This window comes from Lepisosteus platostomus, chromosome 10 (genome assembly GCF_059453375.1).
Source record: "Lepisosteus platostomus isolate fLepPlt1 chromosome 10, fLepPlt1.hap1, whole genome shotgun sequence".
NCBI classification, from domain to species: domain Eukaryota; kingdom Metazoa; phylum Chordata; class Actinopteri; order Semionotiformes; family Lepisosteidae; genus Lepisosteus; species Lepisosteus platostomus.
Window position 1 is genome coordinate 7,357,867 of NC_142620.1, and position 24,670 is coordinate 7,382,536.

The 24,670-nt window shown below is 40.4% G+C and overlaps 1 protein-coding gene and 1 long non-coding RNA gene across 2 annotated transcripts; one reads left to right on the top strand and one right to left on the bottom strand.

Annotated features, from left to right (window-relative positions):
• Window positions 1-1,479: 1,479 nt before the first annotated feature.
• On the top strand, window positions 1,480-22,493 carry LOC148653169 (hypoxia-inducible factor 1-alpha-like). The gene is made up of 15 exons (XM_088647809.1): window positions 1,480-1,805; window positions 9,436-9,626; window positions 11,055-11,203; window positions 11,321-11,405; window positions 12,181-12,293; window positions 13,158-13,360; window positions 13,951-14,057; window positions 17,295-17,442; window positions 17,672-17,895; window positions 18,265-18,530; window positions 19,085-19,207; window positions 19,424-19,818; window positions 20,152-20,260; window positions 20,505-20,619; window positions 21,155-22,493. Exons 1-15 carry the CDS (start codon window positions 1,774-1,776, stop codon window positions 21,304-21,306), a joined length of 2,412 nt encoding a protein of 803 aa, XP_088503935.1. The 5' UTR covers window positions 1,480-1,773; the 3' UTR covers window positions 21,307-22,493.
• LOC148653170 (uncharacterized) lies at window positions 9,141-11,059 on the bottom strand. The gene is made up of 2 exons (XR_015941620.1): window positions 9,963-11,059; window positions 9,141-9,790 (listed from the first exon to the last, which is right to left on the bottom strand). It is a non-coding gene; the product is annotated as an uncharacterized LOC148653170 (long non-coding RNA).
• Window positions 22,494-24,670: the final 2,177 nt, after the last annotated feature.

Sequence of the window (24,670 nt, forward strand, 5' to 3'; positions counted from 1 at the left end):
AAGGTTGCTAGTTCAAATCCCATGGCTAGCAGAGGAATCCTTCTCCGGCGGGTCCCTAAGCAAGGCCCTTAACCCCCGCTGCTCCAGGGGTGCTGTATAAATGGCTGCCCCTGTGCTCTGACTCCAAGCTTCTCTCTCCCCACCTGTGTGTCTCATGGAGAGCAAGCTGAGGTATGTGAAAGGACAAATTCCTAACGTAAGAAATTGTATATGGCCAATAAAGTGATCTAATCTTATCCTTTATGAATGTGTTCGGGGACCTGTGTCACAAATGGAGCTAGTCTGCCGGGCAGGCCTCGTGCTCCATGCTCTGTCCTCAGCAGGGCAGGTCTAAGGCTCACCAAATTCCACAAGCTGCATACACGACACACCGCTCACTGACGCTGACTGGCAGCTAAATCCGTAAGGAGATTTCAAACAAAGCTAATTAGGGAGCCCAAAAAGACTGATAGCGGCAGTCACATGGCCTCTTCATTCATAATACTTGCGTCTGTGTGTGTGAGAGCGGGGGGGTTAAATGTACCTGTATTCATTTATTACTTCCTACTATGTTTTGTACCTGTATTCATTTATTACTTCCTACTCACTATGTTTTAATTTTGGAAGCGTTGTGACTTTAACCTGTCTCATAATTCCAAGCATTGTTTTCAATTGTTACTTGCCGCAGACTTTTGCATTTGTCGGTCATGTCGGTAGAACACGTTTTAAGGCAAAGTAATCTTAGAGGATCTGTCTTTGGCTTCATATACTCCTAACCTAATGTAACATTAATTGTCAGGACCCCAGCAGATTTAATGCGATGCAATGTAATTTAATTCCCGAACACTATATTCCCGAGCATTCCGGAGGGCAATTTTAATCTCAAGCATGCACTCAATTCAAAGAGTAAAACAGCCAAAAACTATAAAATCAAAACAAAAACAAGATGCCGGTCAGACTGCAGGTGACATCCTGACTTTAATATTTTATCAGACTTCGATATAATATAATAGTACAGTTATTTCACCCTCAAAGGTATATTTATTAAGCAGATTTATTAGAATGTTTTAGTGTTATGAATGCAACTTAAATTGTTTTTTTATGGGCTTCAGGTCTGAATGAACTGTTTTTTTCCGACCAGTATCTCTACTTTAAAAAAAATATTTAAAAAATATGACGTTTAAAATATTAAGAAATGGCAAGAGGTGTGTACGGCATTTGCCTGCAAGACGTTCAAATGTTATTAAATACTGTCACTTTATCAACAGGTTAATAACATCTTTTAACTGTTGCCAATGTGTATATATATACGTTTACCGAAGGGTTAATCATCTTCATCTTTAAATCAAACCACGGAATCACTTCGGCCTGACGCAACCAGCGACGTCCCCTGCCACATTTCTGTTTCGGGGAACGCGCACGCATTTTACCTGAATTTTGATCTCCGGGAGGCTCGGCCGGGGCGTGCGCGGCCCCGTCCTGGAGGCATGTGACTGCGCGCCCCCGAGAAGGAGCGAGTACAAACTACAGTGTAAGGAGCATCTCGGACGCGGCGGAGAGCTTGGACCGTTTCTCCTGAACGAATCGCACACACCGGCTCGAAACAGATGTTGTGACCTTCAGGCACCTGGAGGTTTGACCTCTTGCTACCACACACGTCAAAAATAGTTCTTAAAGTCAGGGCACCTTGGTTCGTTTCGTCTTCCTGTTGGATTATAAACCGTCTTTTCACTCTCGGGCCTGGGGGAACTCTTTACTGTTTGGGAGATCCTAGCTGACGTCTTTCATGCGATAATGGACACGGTCGTAGTCACAGAAAAAAAGAGGTGAGTTTGAGCTTTCTTGTTGTTCACGGGGGGGGTTGTGTCGTTTTAACTGGCCCCTGGCTCCGTCCCCGCTGTTTTCATGTGCTGTGGAGAATTTGCTCCCCTTTTTGTGTGTGTATTTTGTCGTATGAATCATTTCTTGGCCGTGGCCACGTCGCCATTTTGTCTGAGTGTTTGGTATGGCCGTGCAGGACAGTTCTGGTGTGATTTCGTTAAGGAGAGGGGGGACACTTTGATTGATTCGGGACACTTGTTTGATATATCTCGTTTTCCTGCAGCCGGGGGCTGCCTGTGAGGCGAGGCGCGGTTTGTAGCCCCCCTCGTCCTCCTCAAACACGGAGGGGAGATCGTTGCAGGAAGGAAATCCCGAAGTTGTGCGCTAAGTAGTTGCCTGGCCCCTTGACGTTGTGCTGCATTTCAGCCGCCGGTTTCCCGAAGAATCAGAAATAAAAGTGAGACAGACGTCGCTTGGGAACTCGATAAGAATGTCAGATGATTTGCTGTGCGGGCGATGCTTATTAATACTGCATGGGCGCTGGGTCGATGGGGGAAAGGCGACCGGCTGAAGAGATGAATGGAGGCTTTGGTGGTTTGAGCCCAGGGTCTTCGGGACGTGTTCCCCACGCCAGCCCCGGGGAAATGAACCAATTTTCGTCGGGTCTTTTACACCTTTCGCGAATCCGTGCGCGATCAGGCTTTGGGGCTGTCTTGGCACTCGCGGAGTTCACTGCGTGTGTGGGTTTTCGGGGGTCCCTCGGGGATATGGAGCCCAGGATTTTGGAAACAACCATGTTATTAGTGTTGTGATTGAAAATAGGAACCCTCCTCTTTCGTGTGCCGGCTTGAGGAGCTCTCTCGGCCAGTTCTTCATGGTGGCCCGGAGTGAGTGGAGAGCGGGCTGGCAAGTCGGACCTTACAGCGCAGTTACTTCCCGATAATGATCTCTTTCCATCTCTTGTTTTGCCAGCGATGGGGGATGAGTAGGGCAACAACAACAAAGAAGGTGTTGTGTACAGGTAGACGGTTTTATGAAGATGTTGTAAGACCTTTTGTTGTTTTGAAACGAGATATTTTTAGACATTCTTCCCTGTAGGAAGAGGGGTTGTCATATTGCCATTCCAAAAAAAAAGAGCCTAAAGAAATGAGCCCAAAAAAATGAACAGTGCGTTTGTTTTTTTGCTTCAATGCTTGATGGGTGGTGAGCGTTGCTGGTAACAAGGCTTGAAAAAAAGACTGGTGTTTCTGAGAAAGAAATTGTCACTTCTGCTCTTAGCGTATAGATAAGAGGCAAGTGTCTTTGCGTCACAAATATAGCCAAGAGGCTCGGTTTGGTCACCCTTCCAGCTTGTAACAAAGCGGTTTAGGTGGGAAATAAGAGTTTTGAGTTTTGTTTTTAATGGCAAGATGGAAAACTGGTAACTGTTTTCTGTCGGGGCAAGTAAATCTTATTCCCAAACTTTCCCGGGTAAGTTACAACAGCTGACTGCATGGAGCAATATCTATCATGGAAATACTTAGTTCTTTCTTGATATCAACGAGCTAAATTTCGAGCAGGCGATGAAAATGGCTCGTTTTTTTACCTTGCCTCATATTTTGAAACCAAAGATTTTATTCCAGGCAGGCGTAGTAGTAATCTCAGACGGAAATAGGCGAGTGAGTGTTTTGGATATTGCATAAGTTTCACGGAACAGTGTGGTGTTTGTACAGTTTGTGCTGATGTCCCAATAAAGTAGTAAGAAAGTGAAGGTATTGAGTGTTTATGCTGCCACTAGGAAAAAAAACTTGTTAGAGACACTGGCAAAAGAGCTTGTATTTCCGCAGTGCATCAAACCCTGATATCATGATATATGCATGTAGTATTAACAGATCAGGGGTTTTATCAGCTTCTGGCTTTGGAAAAACAATAGTTTATTGATGACAAAATTAATGGAACAACATAGAGCAGAAAATGAAATTCTCTGATTTAAAAGTCTTTATGAGCAACAAGGACTATAGTTACAGGGACACAAGAGCTACAGTTCCCAGACTTTTGTCTGAAAATTCGTAACCTCTGGCAGAACATCATGTTTGAGGGAATGCCATAGAACAACTTCTTACATTTGCCTGAAAATATTCTTGTCCATTGCAACATTAAGTAGGCCTACATGCAGTGTACAGATACCAAAAATGGAAATGCAGCATTGGCTTGATTCTCCTCAGATTTTCCCTAGCTTTCGACTCTGGTCAAACCCACTATCAGTCATGTTTCTAATTCTTGAGAGTACTTTGTCATGAGCAGCACCATCTGGAACCATTCTGCAGATGCGTAGGCGTCTCTTGTGTTCAGTCCATTTTCCCAAGACACTTCCCATAAAGGGTGTTGAGTCCGCCGTGTGTACAGGGCTGGCGCAGTGCTCCAGCTGAAGCCTTGGTCCACCACTTCACATTGGCCTGGTTAAGAACCCTTCCTTTTGCTTTGTCTTAAATTCTGGTTGGGAATCCCTTGCACCTATTCACCTGAGAAATGTGGTAAAAACAAACCCAACCAAGAACCAGTTTGTTTTCCTATCGGGTTCAAAGAAACTATGGCTTCTTGCTGATAGCAAGAAGAAATAAGTTATAAGACATCATGACTTCACTTAATACAGTATTTGTTTTACTATAGTATATAACTAATTTATATCTGATTTCTCAAATGTGTGTTACCTTGTGTTCTGAAGTTCATGTTTATAATATAGTATTTACAATACCGTTGTGGCTAAGTGAATCTAGTATGCTCATCTAAATTAAGCCTAAGTTGTGTTTGGCCTCTAATGCATTATTAGTTGTTCTTTATATCAATAAGAAGTCCCGAGTGAGAACAATACTTCTGTCCACTGAAGCTCCTTTGCATCTTGTATTGAAACTGATAGCAATACAGTACATCATCAGACTGTTTGATGAGGGATCTGACAGTGAGCTTAATAATACTTTTCCATAGTGCATTAAGCACTTGTGTCAATATAAATTAATTTGCTTCCAGAAAGTGTCCATGTTATGCTCCTGAGCTCTAGAGGATGAATTAAAAATTAATTTGTTGAATCGCCTTTAGTCGGTTTAATATTTTGAGTGCTTCAGGCATAATTCCTTTTTTGAATGATAACTTATTTATAATTTTAAATAAACTGTGATCTAGTCTTCACTGTGCCGTGCATCTTCTTTCTTAATCTCTTTGGTATTGACATCACTGAGTTCCTGCCATGGTGTGTGGTAACTTAGTGGATGTAATTTCTGGTAGATGCTTACAAGTTAATAATAAATTGGAAGGATACACGCACAGTCATACTTGCTGCAGGAGTGGCTCGGAAACCGCTTTTAACCCATGCAGTGAGTATTATATGGAAGACCAAACACACCATTGGGCCTAATATCATACAGGGGACAGGAAAGACCCTTGGTGGATTGGTCCTTGAGTGAGATTTATTTCCAGTTTTAACATCTTTGTATGTAGATGTCTGAATTGCTAAATTAATCCTGGATTCATGTGTGATTTCAATGGGAGTCACACTGTTTGCTTAAGGTATCCAAATAATTTTATGGCTATATAACCCAGTCTTAAGATCTATTTTTTTGTGGTTTAAGGGCTCTGACTAATTTTCATATAAGCAAATAACCTTCACATAATTAGTGTTAATCCTGTTTCTGTAACATGTAAAAGGAACATATTGCCTTTTCAAATCTTTTAGATATGTGAATGCTAGCCAAGTAGGGCATGTTTTAATTAATTTTAAACAACCAATATGCTGGAGGTTAATTGTCATGATCCCAGTAGAACCAGTAAAAATAGGAGAATGCTGTTAAATGCAGATATAGATACCATGATTTGCAGCTCTGAATACGCCTAAAGCCAATTAAATTGTAATTCCTTTTCTTTGAATCTCAACAAATATTCCATTACAGTATATGCAGTGCATATTTTAGTTACTGTAATTTGTATGTAAAAAGTGTAAGGAACAGTATACCTATTGGTAATGGAAGACCTCTATATTCAGAATATAGTTGAACATGAAGTTTCATCATGAAGTGTCAAGATTGCATCTCATTGTTGTGAAATACTTTAGTGCACAGTCCAAGTGCATGTCAGAGACTTTCACACTAACAAACTCCGATAGTCATGTCATGTTTTTTTTTCTTTTTATTTCTTTGGATGCATAAATGAAAATGATTTGGATTAAACAGTCTGACATTCCCATATTTATCTGCCCAGTAACTACAAGCCTCTTTCCACAAGCCTCTACTTGAAATTGTAATACGATAGGGTGCCTGGCAATGATTGAAAAATACAAGTTGCAAAGCACTCTTTTGTTGAGCTAGGATCTAATTTAGGTTAAGTGCTTGCTTTAAAAATGCAGAAACAAGGACATTGCAAATGTTGGTAGCACGGGTATTGAGGTTGTCATAGTATTATTTAATATACGTTGTGTTAAAGAGGAGGTTTTTTTTATATCAACACCACTTGTTCCTAATTTGTTGTAATTCACAAATACAGCTACGAAAAATTAAGTATAAATTAAAAGTCATATAAATAGGATGTTTACAGATGTACACCTGTTTGTGTGAGATGGTTTCAGTTAATCACTTTGAAAGTGCACTTCCAGCAGTAATGGGTCTGGTGTCCAGTGTATCCTAAATGATGTTTTCTGATTACGTCAGTTGCAGAAGTCTTGGAAATGGTTCAGTAAACTTTATGAGCACTGGTTATCTCTGAGTGGCTGAATTGTTTTTTAACTTTGAGCTTACTGTTGTCTTAAGAGCTGTATGACTGCATGATTGGTTCTGTATTGTTGAAGCTGTAGGAAATTGTAGTTTCCAAGTAATTTTTGAATTGTAATAGAGTGGTGGTGTTCGTTGTAGGTAGATACTATTAACAGGAAAAAAAACTGAGGATCTGAAATAAAAAGTCTCAGTTACAGTTGTTACCTGGAACTACCAGCAAAGTAGTAGAAAACCTACTGGCCTGAAAATGAGCGGCTTGTTGCACTATTTAAATTTATTCTGCTACAGGAGACTTTTTTCAGATGGTTTAAAGACTGCGCACTATGAAATGCATATGTTGCAAAGCAAATGTATATTAGTTGTTTAAGACTAAAGTTAAATATCTAAAATAATGCTAAACAATTTTTGAACAACTAGTTGTTTTAATGTAGTTTAAATTGTCAGAAGGCCTTGAGCCTTATTCTGGGTGGTGTCCGTATGTCTGGGGGCATTGTTCTGCTGGAATCCAGTTATCTCAGGGAGCTTTTAAAAGATATATTAATTGGCCTTTGAGTGGGAATGAAACCCAGCAGTGCAGGTACAGCTGAGTGGACTGGACATGTGGTTCCTCTTTTAAATAAGAAAAGTTACTACATGCATTTTTAAAGTCTTTGAATATAAATGTGTAAGCACCAACATATTCACAGCATAGTTTATAAAACAAATCCTAACAATTATAAAAAATCATACAACTCTAGAATAGATCATAGAATTAGTTCATCCCTACAACATTTGCTGTCACTGGGTGTTTTGCCTACTTAAGGACTATCAAAATAAAATATTAAGTCTGTTAATGTTCACTGGAGTGTGATACTGGTGCTGAACTAAACTGTACCATTGAACAGTCTTCTTGACGTTCTTTTGATAAATGTGAATTTTTCATTTTTATACTGCACAATGGTTCTGTTTCTGTACTCCTGCTTGGAAAGAAACCCCTTTCAAAATGTTTAATCCGAAACTATACTATGCTCACATTATTTATAGCTAGGTATACATGATGTTTTTTTAGATTGTGAAAATCTAGACATGGCTGTCCTAATCCTACACAGCATGACAAGATCCTGCAGTAGGCAAGTACCTGGGCTCTGCCAAGAGTGAAGATTATTTCAAAGATTTTTTTATATAGTGGACACCAGGGCCATCTACTGCTTACATTGCTCTTTCCAAATCATACCCCGCAGAGTGGAAAGCATCCTACACAAAAGGCAGCCCTTCTAAAGTGATTAAACAAAACCACTGCACACAGACGCATGCAAAAGTGGTAAAACCTGTGAATTACGTTATGTTCTGCCTAACACAGGTGTTTTTTCCCTTGATCATAAAAGTACCTGAAGTGCCCAAACTATGATAATGATATGTTTGCATATACACACCATTGCAAACAAAGGACGTTGCATCAGAACCTTTAACAGAGGAGTCATTGGCTTAATTTATTTATCATTAAATAATTTATCATTCCACTTCATTCTTGTTATTGCTATTTGTGGAACAGACCTCTTAAAGTCTGTAGGTATAGACCCACTTTTGACTTGAAACCTGAGGTGAATAAGAAAGTGATCTTTTAGACGTGTGAGGATTTAATGATGGCGGTATGTTTTACTGGCTTGGAGAGCTGTAGGTGAGTTTGCAGCACAAGTGGTGTGACTTTTAAAAATAAAAAAAATTGACTTAATGTGATTCCTATAATGAGATACACCCTTCTAGTCTCTTGCAGAAGTGAACTAGTTAGACCACTAGCTAGCCCTTATAAACTGTATGTAAAACCTTTGAAGAACCGATGTGGATTTTGTCTCATTGCTAATGTGGAGTTCAGGGGGAAAATTGCTAAGTTCTGCATATTTCCGATACCTGAGATTTTTTTCAGGGGATTGAAGTTGTCCATCTTCTAGACCTGGTAATAAAGAGGAATGACACCATTGGCCTTTGGGCGTCTTGTAAAAGTCACTATAGAAAAGTAAAATATTTACAACAGAAAGGCAGATAGAGTAGTGAAATAAAAAGGTGTACATTCTCCAAAACTCAGTGATCTTTAGCATTTTCTCAGTATATACCTTGTTGGATTTGCCTTTTGGGCTAGTTAACACTTTTCTACTGCTTTTTCCAGTTACTACAAGACGGTCTTGGGTGTGTTTGCTTTAAATGTTACATGTCTGAACACAATCTTGTGAAGCAGAAACATTAATATGTATATATAGAAAACAAACTTATTTTTAAGTTTTCACACTGAATTCACAGTTTAAGGAAGTCTTTCCATGCTTCCTGTTGAAAAGCTAGCCTTTTCTTGGAGGTTTATTTTTATGTACGTGACAATAGGAAAAGAAACTGCTTAAAATAATAGGAATACCCAAGATTGATCTTTTAGTATGTTACAGGCGACGAAATTGAAATGCTTGCAGTTAATTTTGTTTTCTACGTCTTCCTTTATATCACATTTTTAAAATAAGCATTATCTTCTCTTTCTTGTATGAACAGAGTCAGGAAGTGAGAATAAGCGAATAGCAGTTGACCTGGCCAAATGCCAGGAGAAAAGATTAAGTCTCTCGCATCATGGAACCGAGCCCTTAGCATCAGCCAATCACATAAGAGGGCTGGGCTCTTTGGCTCTGGTCTCCAGCCAATGAGACTAGAGATCACTGGGTTCATGTAAATGAGCAACTTGTGTTGTGGAGAGATGAGGATGGAATGAGTCCCTTTTAGATGTGACTTTAGATTACGGTTGAGTAACCCTTTGTACATTAACTCAGTGGTGCTTGTTGGTGGGCTGCCTGCTGTTGGAGACTTCTGGAATGCACATTGCTTGTGTTGCAGGATCTGAATTGCTTGTAAACGGCGACTCTTCTGCTCCTAATCCTCACAGAGTCAGCTCGGAGCGCAGGAAAGAGAAGTCAAGGGATGCAGCACGATGTCGGAGGAGCAAGGAGTCGGAAGTGTTTTACGAGCTGGCACACCAGCTTCCCCTGCCTCACAATGTCAGCTCGCACCTGGACAAGGCGTCCATCATGAGGCTTACCATCAGCTATCTCCGCATGAGGAAGCTGCTTAGCACGGGTCAGTCACCTGGGAGGGGTGGGAAGGATGAGTCTTTTTTTTTCTTCTGTGATTGTGTATTGAATAACAGCATGGTTGAGATGTGCCAGCCACAACACACCTGCAAGTGCTGCTCCTCCCTCTGGCCCAGAATTTCCACTTTGGGTTGGTGCAGTTGGGCCTCCCTAAATTAAGAATGCAAAAACCGTTACAAACAAGGGTTATTTTGCTTATTTGATTTCTGAAATCAAATCAAGCTTCATTGGCATGAAAAGTAAATTATAATATTGCCAAAGCAGATGCAATTAACAATTTCTCTTTGATTCACCTGGTGTAGTATTTATTTTTAAACCTGACCTGCTGTGTAGTGGGACTGCTGGTCCAGAATGATCCCTGTGCACCATTCACATGGGTGCTGGGACCTAACTGGTGGATGATGGTGGATCTTGTCCTTCATGTGAAGTGCTTTGAGATCTCTGGAATGAACCCATGAAAGGACACACTGATCTTATTTTCATAACCGCATAATCCTGTGTTCTTGGAGTTGCACAATAATGAAATAAAAAGAAAAAAGCCTCTTGGAAATTGATAAGCTGATGGCTAACAGAAGAGGGTAAGATGTTTCCTTGAAAAAAGCAACAAATAACCTTAATAAGAAAATTACATCTAAACGTTTGAAAAATAAACATGTACATTCTTTTCAACCTTTCATCAAGTTTTAATTAAATGCCTCCCAAAACAGCAGAAACTTTGCAAAGTTTTTCCATCTAGACTTAATTAAAGCAAGTGAAGGAATTATTTTTTTGCTGCATGTGCACTGATTGTTGATTACCTGAAATCTTATGAGAATTACCAGTCTGGGCCATGAAAAGCAGCATATCATCCTTCACCTTTTAAATATTGAATAAAGTATTCCTGTTAACAAAAAGACAAAAAAGCCTTTATTGAGCAACAGTGCTATTTGAGCAACAAGATTTGTCATTTGGATGCATCATAGACCAAACTGATTTTTTAAATTGGTTTTTTTATACTTTGGGTGGTAAAAGGGCTTTAGTGAAAGTGTGTGTTCTTTCATTTTGCAAATCCCACAAACATCTAAGGAATAAAATAAAGACTGCATTGTGAGCTGTGGTAATGCTAACCATAATAATTAGTGGCAAGGTAATCCTGGGTACTGTATATTGGTAATGCAGTTAGCTAAACACTACCTGCACATAAATGAACGTACAAGTAAAAGCATGTTTTTTTACTTCCCTCTGTATTTTGAAAATAATGAGGCTTTAAAAGAAGAACTGGGAAGCACTGCAGGGTAGAACTCTTGTGTCCTCACCACCAGTGTAATTGCATAGGAAACCACATGGATGCATCAGATCATTTAGTTCACACTCTTGCACATGCTCGCTGTGCTACGAGAGGTTATTGATGTCTTTCTGTGATCATTTTCCATAGCTGGGGACATGGAGGAGGAGTCTGAAATGGACTCTCAGCTTAACAGCTTCTATCTGAAGGCTCTGGATGGGTTTCTCATGGTGCTGTCTGAGGATGGAGACATGATCTATCTCTCTGAAAATGTCAACAAGTGCATGGGCCTCACCCAGGTAAATATTTTCTTTGCTATAAATCTGGACTCAAGAAAAACTCATTTTGAAGGATTGTGCGTTTAGTTTGTAGACAATTAGAACGACATGATCTAAAGTTTTTTTTTTTTGTGACAGTTTGACCTGACTGGACACAGTGTTTTTGACTTCACACACCCTTGTGACCATGAGGAGATGAGAGAAATGCTCACATACAGAACAGGTGAGTACAGGAGACAGGGCTACTTACATTTGTGAATCATAACTGCTTTTATCTGATCAGTCCCAAAAAAAGCAAAAACAAACCTTGAACATTATTTTCTTATGAATATTTTAAGCTTTGATTCGGTTTTGCTTTTGAATGTAAATGGAAACTTGTAATCTGCTATATAAAAGCAAGGCAGAGTACTGTCCTTCCATCAGTATATCTGAAACTCTTATCGGGCTACATTATAAATTTTAAAACCAATATTAATTCAGTGGCTTCTTTAGAAACATTTCTGGCTTTTGATGGTATGTAGACTTAACACTGCAATAGGTTTGAACACTTAATCCTTTATACAGAGGGCTCAGTCACAGACATTGCTTGTGCATGGTGCTTGCTGCTAGTCTAAACACATTAGCTGAGCTGTATAGGTTTTACCATTATGGCTTTTGTTCACCATAATTGCAGCTGACACATTGCTGATCCATTTTTTTACCCTTATTTAATACAGCTGTGTGTTCTTTCAATATTTGCTGATGAGTCTTTAGCCAAATTTTATCAAGGGGAGCACAAGTGCATTTATCAGTGTTGGAAATTGCCTGTCCAATCTTTTCTCTTGGGTTTATTCTAGTATGCTAAAACCTTATGCTGTCCTTCTACTTGGGCAAATTCATAGAACTGGAAATGAGTTGGGGTTTCAGCCTTCTGTGGGTAGAAAAGGAAAGCCAGCAAGGGTCCTTGTGTTCAACACACCCAACCCTCTTGTAAGGAGTTGATTCATTTCTTTACTCAGGGTCCTTAAAGAAAGCGAAGGAGCAGAACTCGGAGCGTAGCTTTTTCCTCAGAATGAAGTGCACGCTGACCAGCCGAGGGCGGACTGTCAACATCAAGTCCGCCACATGGAAAGTAAGTCATTGTAGTGATTTTTTTCCTCGAATCCATTTCATTTAGCCTGTCCAGTTTCATTTTACCTAGTGGCATTGCACATTGCCTAGTCTTATTGCAGATAATTGCATTACTTGCATCTTGCCAAGACTTTTGGAAGATTTTTACTTGAGTCTTGCTCCCATTTCAGCCCATGAACACTACATTTCCATTGTGACTGTAGCATGGGTTGTAGGTTGAATCAGGATCTTATTGGTGGTGAGGATTAGAATCTGCTAGTCTGCCTGAGAAATACCATTTGCCTGTGTATATAGTTCTTTACATGTCTTTTGAAATGAAAATTGTGTTATTCAGAAGACACTTAGAATTATATAAGCATATAATTACACCTAAAAATCCTTGTACTGTACATCTGTTACCTTAGGAAAATTAGATGTGCATTAAAGTTGAATTTTGGGAGGGGAGAGTCGTGATGAATTAACATGTACTAATGACAGCAAAATCCCTGGTGTTCATTCATGGGTTTACAGCCTTTTTCATACTTGGTGAATCTGTTACCCCTAAAGCACTGCTTTTTGTAAAAAGGACTCAATAGTCTTCTTTCCATGTCTTATCTGGCTATAGGCGTCATTGTTGACTACATGCCAGAAAAACTAATACACCAATTCAGCAAAAGAAATGAGTCCTATCCTAAATGATAGTTAAATGCTTCTAAACAGTGACCTATCAAGTCAAACAGTGCTAAAACCAAAACCAGTATTTCTGATATTAAACTGATTCCTTGCAGTATCATGTTTTTTTTGCTCAATTTCATGGCCAGGATGCTGTCGGTTTGCAGAGTAAAACATGCACTTCTCAAAATCATGCCTTTTCTTATTTGCATAGGTGCTGCACTGCACAGGCCACATCCAGGTGTACGAGAGCAGTGATGGACACAACAACTGTGGCTACAAGGAACCCCCAATGACGTATTTGGTGTTGATTTGCGAACCCATTCCTCACCCTTCCAACATTGAAGTCCCACTCGACAGCAAGACCTTCCTCAGCCGTCACAGTCTGGACATGAAGTTCTCCTACTGTGATGAGAGGTGAGGATTCCCCTTTCTCCATATACATTCCAGACATGAAATGCACCAACGGCTAGTTTGCCTAGTAAATCCTTTCTTGATTATTGATTTTTCATAAAAGATCATGACATGTTGTCAGAATGTTACCTTAGGTATGTGATTATATATCCTTTTTTGTAAAGCAAAGTGCAACTTGTATCCATAGCTTTTCTAGCAATTACAGTGCAGTATTTTCAGAAATTCCACTCGCTGAAGTAATATGTATGCTATCCGTTAAAATTGTACTTTATAGCCTGTATAATATTGCAGCAGTCTGAAGAGAAGACCAAAAAAGCTGGCAGATTGGCAATTCCCCCCCCCCCCCAAGATGGAAGTTTTTACAAAAGCCATTCTTTATATCCAGTTTAGAATAACCACAAATGAGAAAAGTCAACATCTCCACCTAGTGGCCATTATCACGTATACACAAGTTTTATGGTATAAACTGTAGCTCCTAATATTTTCCCTCTTATATTTTAAAATCGTTATACGCTAGTTTCTGAACAATTGGGATTCCTATTCTTCGAATGAATTGAGTGTGTTATAAACTACCTCTGGCTCCTATCTTCCAGGATCACAGAGCTGATGGGGTACCAGCCTGAGGACCTCCTAGGGCGCTCAGTTTATGAATACTACCATGCCTTGGACTCTGACCATCTTACCAAAACACATCATGACTGTAAGCATTGCTTCCACTTCTCAGCAGGGAGTTCAGTCACGTACAATATATAGATAATTGCATTAAAAAACAAATACCACAGAAAACTGGAAGGCTACCATTTTTGTATCAATGACAGCATAGTTACAAATGAGCAGAAGCTATTGAGCCTTTTTGATTGCTAATAGCCAATTTGAGAATCTTAGCTAGCCACTTCTTGAAGGAAGTCTGAATATTGGCTACAGTAGCTGGAGTTTATTCCAGACTCCCACATCCACTGGGGTACAGGTGCTTACCTACTTCATCCATCACTTGTGTAGCACTCATACTACAAGCAGATTAGGTGGAGAATTGAGATCTTCACCAGTCAAATTTATAAGGGGGTTTAGGGAGACCAGATTCATAAGAGATGCCACATTAAATTTTGTGGGGTTCGTAAGTAGCACGTGATGGATACTAATTCCTGGGTTTCAGAACGTCATTCATTCAGGTGTCAGCTGAAGTTTAACCAGTAGGTTTGAAGCAAATGGACAAAACAAACACTTATTGTGGGAGTGTGTTGATGTACATTGGTTCCTACATAGGTTTACGATAAACTGATGGCCTGTTAAGCCTTTTTCTAGTCAGAAACAAGGAAGCCCATTTTGATTATTAAGGAAAGAGTGCATAACAAGAAGGCTCCACGGCCGAAACGTTGTTCTCTTTCTTCTTTTTTTCAGCATGGAATAAACCTATTACTTGTTCCTTTGCAGCCTACGCATGCCGACGCAGCTACCCACCTGAACTAACATTCTATATGCTGACTTTGCTGGAAATCTTTCTTTTTTTTTTTGCTTAAAGGGTATTTTTGAAACCAAGGACTAAGTGCAGGAAAAGTCTAAACATGCAGCAGCTCAATGAATGCATCACTTAGCACAGGTGATTTTGAGAACCAACTGGCACCCCATCCAAATTGTATCCTACCTTGCATCTGTTGGTCACCGGGTTAGGCTCGGGCTCCCCCACGACTCTGTATTAGATAAAGCAATTAGAACTAGTAGAACTACTGTCCTTTGGCACCATACTGGGGAATTCTGGTCAACAGAGTGCCAACTACTGGTATACCAGCATTGCTTACAGTAGCAACCTGATTTTCTTAAGGCCTCCCTTTCGAGAACTGCCCAGGCCAGCCTTGCTGAGCTTCTGAGGTGTGGTGAGATCAGGCTCCAAGTTGGTAACATAACTGTACCTTGTAGCCACAGTTGACATCTTTTACCCCTGCATGCAATACTCTGCACTTGTTTACAGTAAAACTCAATATCCTTTACTGCTTATAATGCGTGTACTGCTACCTCCAGTTTCTTATAAGTGGCAAATTTGACATTTACTTACTGTACTGGATTCTAGACCGTTGGTATGAATTTGGAAAAGCAGCAGCCTTATTTTAAGAATTGTTTGGCAGAGTCCTGTACAGGCATGGTTTCCAAGACCCTGCTTCCATGCCCAGACCTAACTTTACATACTTTAGTGAGCCTCACCCAGACTCTTTCATATACAGTAGCATATTTATCATGTTTTAACTGCAGATGTGATCATAAACCATCAAGAAAGCAGATAAACATTTTACTCTTTTTTTTGCAAAGGATTTTTTTAACATTAAAGAATTCTACCAGCTTTGTTTGTATCCTGAAAAGAAGGACTTCTGTTAATTCTCCAATTGCTCAGGTTCTACATGCATCTGTAATGCCTTCCTATCACTTTCACTCTTCCCTCTGTTCAGAGTGCCGCAAATAAGAGCAGGGCCAACACACCAGACAAGGCAGTCTTGGCACAGCTGGCTTGTCCAGCTTTACTGGTTTTTAAAATCATTATTACCACATTAAGAAAAGATCAAACCACACATTTTACATTTTTTCCACACAACAAACCCAGGTCTGTGCATATCAGCAGTAATTATATCAAAACAATATGACACCTCCAAATAATTATCTATGATACTATTAAAAAAACAACTCTGGCCCAACTTTTGACTTCTTTTGCAGACTTTTATAATATTCACAAAAGAAGCTAAACCAAGAAGAGGAAGTGGCAGGTGAGCAGTTCAACTGAGTGAGGGCACTGCTCAGCTGTTTCCAGATCTCCTCAGTAAATTCTAATGGGTTACATAATTATATAGAATAATTATCTATAAGGAAATGAGTGATTAAAAAATAACTGAAATTTTGACTAAAGCCTAACCCAAACATTTTTTTACTTGCACTTGAAGTGCAAACAAATAAACAGGTTCACATTCATTCACCCTGCCTGATGCAGGACCCTGCTCCCCTGCCTCACCAACTCTGTACTTAGTCTATAGTACACACATGCATTATGTTGGATGTCTGTTGCCAACTAATTCTTTAATTTTAACTTTATAAACAGCTTTTTGAAAATCCATTATTGTAGTTGCTTTTAATTCCAACAGCTTCATTAAACAGCACTATCCCTTAGATTTCTGTTACCACACAACACATCATTAGATCAGGTGGGTAGCTGCGTTAGCATGCGTAGGCCGCAAAGGAACAAGAAATAGGTTTATTACATGCTGAAAAAAGAAGAGAGAGGAGAAGGCTCCACAGCCAAAACATTGTTTTCTTTCTTCTCTTTTCAGCATCAAATAAACCCATTATTTGTTCCTTTACTAATCATTAATTTAGCTCTAAATTATAAATTTACTTCAATTCCAAATGAGGTCAAAGATAAGGGTCTCTAATGACCCTAGGTTTTGTGCACTCTTTCCAATTAGTGTTTTACTATGGGATAATCACTCCATCCAGAATTCTGCCAAGATTACATTTATTCATACTGAATTTATGTAAGGAAGGACATCCTTTTACTTGAACAATGGATGGATGTGGTCAACATGGATCCTAGAACACCTTTGATAGGTCTTTACGGTATCCATCAGAACTTTGGAAAATGACCAATGCAAATCTCAAGGGTCTAACCATTAATTGTATTTCACGTAAATCAAGTCATGAGAGATTCTTGATTGTGGTCTTCAGTACTGGAGCCGATTGACTTTTTTGGAACCACTAGAGGGAGCTCCACCACTACAACATTAGTTAACCTTGTAATACCAGATCTTAAAAAGAAAAAGTCTGTAAGTTGTCATATGAGAAATGACTATTTTTATGCCGTCAGACTCTTGCATTTAAATTCAAGCCGATTGACTGCAATGGATAAATTCTTAAGGGATTAGTATACGTTTGTCTCAATGCGTCACACTTTCTCTTCCAGTGTTTGCAAAAGGCCAGGCCACAACTGGACAGTATCGAATGCTTGCCAAGAAAGGAGGGTTTGTTTGGGTGGAGACACAGGCCACTGTCATTTACAACACCAAGAATTCCCAGCCCCAGTGCATTGTGTGCGTTAACTATGTGCTTAGGTATGTGCATCTTTTCTACAGTCTAAATTTTCTGGTGAAACAGTAAAAATGGGCAGTTTCCATGTTCCATTATGGTTATCACTTTCTGAAATCTGCTTATTTTGTTACATAATAGGTGCTCTTCTGTAACTACTGCAAAATGTCACATTTTGTTCTACAGTGATTTCCTGGATATGTAGAATAAATGTGATAATTTGAGCCTGTCCTTGATTGTGCTCTCTCTCACCAGTGGGGTTGTGCAGGAAGATCTGGTGTTCTCGCTGGGTCAGACGGAGAGTGTGTTAAAACCTCTGGAGAGTCCCGATGTAGAGATGCCCAAAATTTTCACCAAGGCGGAGGATCTCGAGAGCAGCAACACCCTATTCGAGAAGCTGAAGGAGGAACCTGAAGCCCTGACTCTTCTGGCCCCTGCCGCTGGAGACACTATAATCTCCCTGGACTTCACCAGCTCAGGCGAGTTCGGCTGCTGAAACCCTCACAATCACAACTCTATAGCCAAGTGCATTTTAAGCTTTAATACAGCCGCTTTTTGTCACGTCCGAATGAACCATTCAGAATAGCATGCCAGTCAGTATTGTACTGAAATGCAACTGTGAAAGGCGAGTAGATAGCACAAGATGTGACGGTTCAGAAAACGACTGTAGCCACTTCTGATGCCGTCTCTTTATAAATTCTTCACCTACTGGTAATGTGAAGCATCTTGCGGTTTTTAATACAATCTTGTCATAATGTGCTGATATTATTAAATGAAAAAGTCAACATCTAGTTCCTTAAGTGTGCAATGGCCGCCATTCTGATTCTTTTTATCCTTTCCCTACACAGACTCTGAGATCCAGCCACTGGAAGAGGTCCCGCTGTATAATGATGTCATGCTGCCCTCCTCGAGCGAGAAGCTGCCTTTGTCCCCACTGCCCCCTACCGAGACAGCACAGCCTCTGAACAGCAGTCTGGATCCAGCTCTCAATGTGGAGGTTGTGAGCAAGCTGGAGCCCAGTGCTGATCCACCCAGTTTCTCCTTTTCAATCCCTCGAACCCAGGACAGCGACAGTAGTCCCTCAGGGACCAGCACCAGACAGAATTCTCCAGAGGTGCGCATACTTGCATTTCCTTCCCCCCCCCCAGGATGAAATGATTTGTACTCAGCTTGTTGCCCTAGACCTACTTTTAATAATATTGATGGATTAGGCCATCTGGAGATGCATAGCTGTGCAATTGTGTGACAGATCAACATACGTTATTGTTCCATTACCTTTCACTAATGCCACCCAAGGCTTTTTATTGAACATTGTTCAATAATACAAAATCACTTCATGGCAGTCAGAGGACTGCCAACGTCAGATCCAGTGTACAAAGTCTTCACTCAATAATGGAACTGCTTTATAGGTTGCAGAAATATTGGGTTTCTATATAACGTACAGTATGTTAATGCTTATTAAAGCCCGATGGTTGATTTTTTTTTAAGACAAGCAGTTCATGTGGAGGAAGCTATTCTCCATTCTTGTTTGTACCTGTTCGTTTTACTCCACAAAAACAGATTAAAGTGCATGATTTTGCATGTCCGATTAGAAATTACTAAACAAGATATCTTGTTAAAAATATACCCAAAAACAAGTTATAAACCACTTTTCTCTGCCCTTTGCAGCCGAGCAGCCCGGGTGACTACTGTTTCCAGGTTGATTCTGATATCGGCTCCGAATTTAAACTTGATCTGGTGGAGAAACTGTTTGCCATTGATACTGAAGCCAAGACCCCTTTTGCTACTCAGGTAAACCTGCTTTAATCTTTATGTAATGATGCTGGGGACCCTGAAGGTTAGGTTCATGTCTTCTTTTGATTTTAGCTGCTGAATAATGACTTATTGCAAAATGATTTATGATCATCACAAGTCTCATCTGTATTTTAAGTGTACAGAGTAAAAAAAACTGCATGATATTGCTGTCCTTATCTTAAAGCACTTTCTGGTCTTATTTGATGTTATCAGACAATGGACGACCTGGACCTAGAAATGTTGGCTCCGTATATCCCCATGGATGATGACTTCCAGCTGCGCACTTTGGACCCCCTTTCCCCCTCAGAGACACTGTCGGCCAGCGCTCCCGTCATGCCCAGCATGAGCAACGTATTCCAGCAAATCCAGACAAAACCCCAGACTCCCAGCACTGACACTCTGATGCCGACAGCTGGCAAAGAAGAGGTCAAACCTCTGGCTCGCGCAGCGTCGCCTCTGCACTTAGTGCAGGAAGTCCGGAATGCACTCAATTCCCCTTTCAGTGGGAGCCGCAGCCGGACATCTTCTCCTGCCCCATCAAGTACGCACAGCACTTCAGGTCGGGAGCAGACGGACTCTCCACATTCAGCCACCTCGCCAAGCAGGAGGTAATGCACTGCCAAGCCCATCTTCCACTAGCTGGTAGAATAGGGTAACGTTTTTGCAGTATTTCATGCTCCTTTTGTTTATCATCAGCTTCTCTTAAGGCACGCCAACTTAAGTTATTAAAAAGGACATTAAAAGGTCCAGAATGGAGGACTTTTTTTTAAGAATTGGCTATTTCTGAATTAAAAAAGTTACAGGTGAAATAAACTTAACTTCATGAGAAATGGTGGTGTTGATGATATGAAATAACTGATGGAAGTTGAAGGGCATGTCCTTCTGCCCACCCCCAAAACTCAGTTTGGAATTTTAATCTGTAACATTCCTTGGTTTTGTAGAATTCCTGCCTTGGAGGGGGCACTATCTCCAAAGATGCTTGCAATTCAGAATGCTCAGCGCAAGAGGAAATTAGAAACTGGCACCTCACTGTCCCAGGCTGTTGGCATTGTAAGTTCAGCCAGTGGAGAACCCATTTGCCATTGATACCCAATTCATATTTTTCTCATAGCATGTTAAACATCTTTACATTTGTACTCCAAGTCTGATCTTCCCAAATGAGGGAGATACAATATTCAGCTTGATGTTATCAATCTGTTTAAACCATGAAGCAGCCGTGAGCCCCGAGAGATTGATGAGTGTCGATGGTGAAAATGGACATTTTGAACATTTGTGGGGGTTTTGTGTTTGCCAGGGTACACTGCTCCATGAAGTAGGGAACCCTGCAGCGATTGAAAAAAGAGCCAAAGTCTTTGAGATGAGTGGCAAAGAGGCTCTCACACACAAGACAATCCTGCTCTTGCCCACAGGTGGGGTTCTTATACAATGATAAAAACGATGTTTAGATATGGATCCTCAAATCTATCCATTTTTTGTATTGTCTTCTACTATGAGCTAAGACGGCACCCCGCGATCATCATCATCTACAATGGACACATTGTAGCTGCGCTTTTCTGCCCGAATTCAACAGCTACCACATGTATTATGCATTTGAAATTAATGAAGCTGTAAGCAGTAATATGCAGATTACCAGCTATACTTCTATTGTATAAATAGTTTAAATAAACTGGACAAATACGAGTATGATGCCAGACAGTGCTGTGCCCTGTCAAGCATCTCATGCTTGGCACTTGAACATCAAAATTATTGGCCATTAATGGTTAAGAGTGGTTCCATAAACATTTCTGTACCATTAAAACTACAAAGCATGAGATGTTTCCTCGTTTAAGCATCCATAGAAGGGCAGTGTAAATGTAAATCGGAACAAAAGTACTTAGACATCTAGACAACCAAAAGCATTTGCACGATTTAATACCTAGACCACTCTCCCGGTCTTCCCTCCAGATCTGGCAAGCCAGCTGCTGGAATGTTCCTTCGGAAGCGACGGCCTGCCCCAGCTGACGCGATACGACTGCGAGGTGAACGCTCCCGTGCAGGGCCGGCAGCACCTCCTCCAGGGCGAAGAGCTCTTGAGGGCCCTGGACCAGGTCAACTGAGCCCCCCGTGCGCTGTGCAATACCGGACACTGCAACCCCCCGCAACCCCCCTCAACCCCTTCTATTTATATTTTCTATACCTGGTTATTTTACTATCCAGCTACTGTCCTGCACCTTTGTAGATTTATCAGATGTGTTCTAAACTTCAAACCTGTTTTGCAATACATTATTTATAGCCATAAGAAAAAAAACACCATAGAGCAGCGTTCAGGCAGCCTTACATCTGGATATCTGGAAAGATGAGAGGATGTTTATTGAAGTTTCAAGCTCTTCATTTATCCTGTGTATTCAGTATAAGTGCTGTGCCAGTGGTGCAATGTAGCCACAGTCGCACAATTATATATTTTCTTAAAAATTACCAGCAGTTCATGCAATATATTCAGCATTTTTAAACTACTTTTAATGAAATATTGAACAATTTATTTTTCTTCTGTTTTTGTTTCCTATGTAGTGTTACAGTATAACTGTTAAACCTGGAATGCATCAGTCACCTGCTCCGTCTCAGTTTGATAAAGACTATTAAAAGTTGAAGAGTAAACACCTGTTCATGAGGTTTTACTTGTCCAGTGTTTAAGCTGTTCTGATGTCATGGTATAACCATTCAGTCACTTCACATCTGTGTATGTTGCATTGATCAGCAGTAACAATCAGAGATTGTAAACATAGTACAGTAAAACCTGAAATTTAAAAAAGGAACAAACTTCTATGGTTATAACCCTGGAAGGATACTGTTGGGTTTTTATCATGGGAAGCTGGTGACATTTATAGTGTAATTATGATAGAGATTTTTATATTTTTAGTAGTCACTTTCATTGTCAGCTCAAATGCATCCTTTCAGTACACATAATACATGCTTAATTACTGTGTAGCAAATGAGTATAAATGCTTGTTTGGCATATTGTAGATCAATCATGGAAGAGGTTTAGCAATTTTCCATCCTGTTAAGATGCATAGTACATTGAATGTTTGGTTTTCATGCTCTTGTGGCTATGATCATTACTACAGTATTGAAATCTACAACATACTGCAGCCGTTTTTACACTTATGGGGGGAAATGGAAAGGCATTTCCTAGTGTGATCGTGTCATGTAACCCTTTGTTAATTCATCTTTCTGCTGTCTGTGGTTTGTTCTCCGAACACTAAATGTATTGTTTTATTACATCAATAAACAACAAATGTGGACCAGGCCATGTTTAATTATGTGCGTGTACAATTTCACCACCAATTTATGCCACTTGGATTGTAACCATCAGCCTTAAAACCCAACCAAATCTGCAGGAAGACCACACTGCATTTGTGGTCACATCTTTTCGTTTTAATTATCGCTGAATTAATACAACTTATTAAAATAAGATTTAGCTTCTTCCCCTCCCGTTTTCTGCAATTTTATAAAACAAATATTACCATTACTAATAGATACATAATCAAAACTTCTGGTAAGAGAAGTGCACTGAATTTGTAAGATCCATCAGCTATGACCTTGTATTGCAACATATCTTTTTACTTACAGGTGGTGAATGTGTGTTAATCGTTGAACTATTCATCAGCACCCGTTTACTTTATATACTTAAGAAATAGTAAGCAACATTGTTTAAAACTGTGAGAAGGTCCGAAACTGAGCAGGTTTTAGAAGCAAACATTTCCACAACCTTGCTTATAAATATAAATGTGCATCAAGCGAAACCACGTACAAGTCCATGGGTATCGGGGAACTTAATGCTAACTTTGCAGTCTTTTGCATAGCAGGTGCAGTGACATTCATGCAAACATACATGACAATGTTAATTCATTATGTTGATTACCATCCATCAGAAACGTGGAGTCTACTGTGAAAGACACAGGCTAGTTGTATGACCAACATTAGAAGAATGTTGTACATCCGGGACATGCTTCATGCCGTGTTGCAGATGTTGTGTTTTAAGAGTCTGTCCCTTGCGTCTCGTAAAACTTTGGGCAAGTGTGCACTAGTTCACTGGTCTCCGAGGTAGATACTACAAGACGTAGTCAATTTTTCAGTGGGACTCAAACTGGCAAGTAAGGCATTAAAGGAATAATTCCAATCCTCCTCTCTCACAAAAGGTGCTGCTACAGAAGCACCTTGAGTAGGTGCTGTCCTGCAGGAATGTTTTCACATCGAAATGACACAAAGGGCAGCAAGTGTTCCTGGACTTGATCAATGTGGTGGTGGTAACTCAGGCTGCCATCAATCATAAGTGGAGCACTCTTCTGTCCCCTTTATTAAACAGCATCTGCATACTTGCAGATAGGATGACCCAGTGTTACAAGGTACAATATTGATTGTTTTATTTGAAGATCTCTGATGGGGAGAGATGGCATGAAGTCCTGGTTGCATTTTTAGGCAAAACAAGACTGCACCATAGTCTAATAAACATAAAAGTCTAATAAAAATAAATGAAGTGAACTTTTAACTTTTCCTCCCATGGAAATTGCCAATAGCCCAAATGCTGTGCAACACATTTTACTTATCACCATCTAACAGAAAAGAATGACTCCAAAGCCCTCCAAGTCTCCTTAGAGACTTCATTATTTATAGTTTTTTCCCCAACTGATTAATTATTTGATTGACAGCACACATTTACACAGTTCGCACATTTTGCTTAAGTAACTTGAGTTAAACACTTTGCTCGATTGGTATAACAGGAGTGCCACACCCTGGATTCGAACCCGGAGCCCCTTCTATTAACCATATTGCTGCATTTACAATCTGTATAGGCTGAAAAAAGTCCCCTGCTGATCTTTTTCACAACACGTCCACCGCGGTCCAGCCGTACAGAAGCCATACTCCATGCAACTCAAATCTACCATTATATTGTGCAGTATATTAATTTCTCCTTCCTGGTCCCCTTCCTAGTTATTACTGCCTATTGGGGGAGAGGGGAGAGGGGAGAGGGGAGGGGGGACGGGACGCGGAAAACTGCCGTCCTAAAATTCCATATGCGTATCCTTCCCAGGCTTGAACATTTACTGTAAATAAAAGCGTGAAGCATAATCTCTCAATTCTTACCGTGATAGTTTTGGAGTGCGCTATCCGTTGCCCCGTTCAGATCACGACTGCAGTCCGGGACATTCACACAGCCGAAATGGCGAGCGGTATGACTGCTACATGTTTTGAGTTTGTGTTTAGGCACAACCCACTCGTACGTGCCACTCATCAGGGCCCGGCGACAGGACACAGAGGGCCGCTGGGACTCATTTTTATGCGCAAAACGGCTCAGATTGACTCGTCATGGTCGAAGAGACAAGGGGCTACGTGTTCACACGCATGCCAAAGGAAGCAGAGTCCGATTATCAGGTCAGCTGATTAGTGAAGACCACAAGAGGCAACGCCTCTGATTATTAACCC

Bases quoted from the DNA above. Each gene is read 5' to 3' on its own strand.
- LOC148653169 (XM_088647809.1), top strand. From the start codon at position 1,774: ATGGACACGGTCGTAGTCACAGAAAAAAAGAG. The intron at 9,627-11,054 runs GTCAGTCACCTG...CATTTTCCATAG, and splicing joins GAGGAAGCTGCTTAGCACGG to CTGGGGACATGGAGGAGGAG. The intron at 20,261-20,504 runs GTAAGTTCAGCC...TGTGTTTGCCAG, and splicing joins TGTCCCAGGCTGTTGGCATT to GGTACACTGCTCCATGAAGT.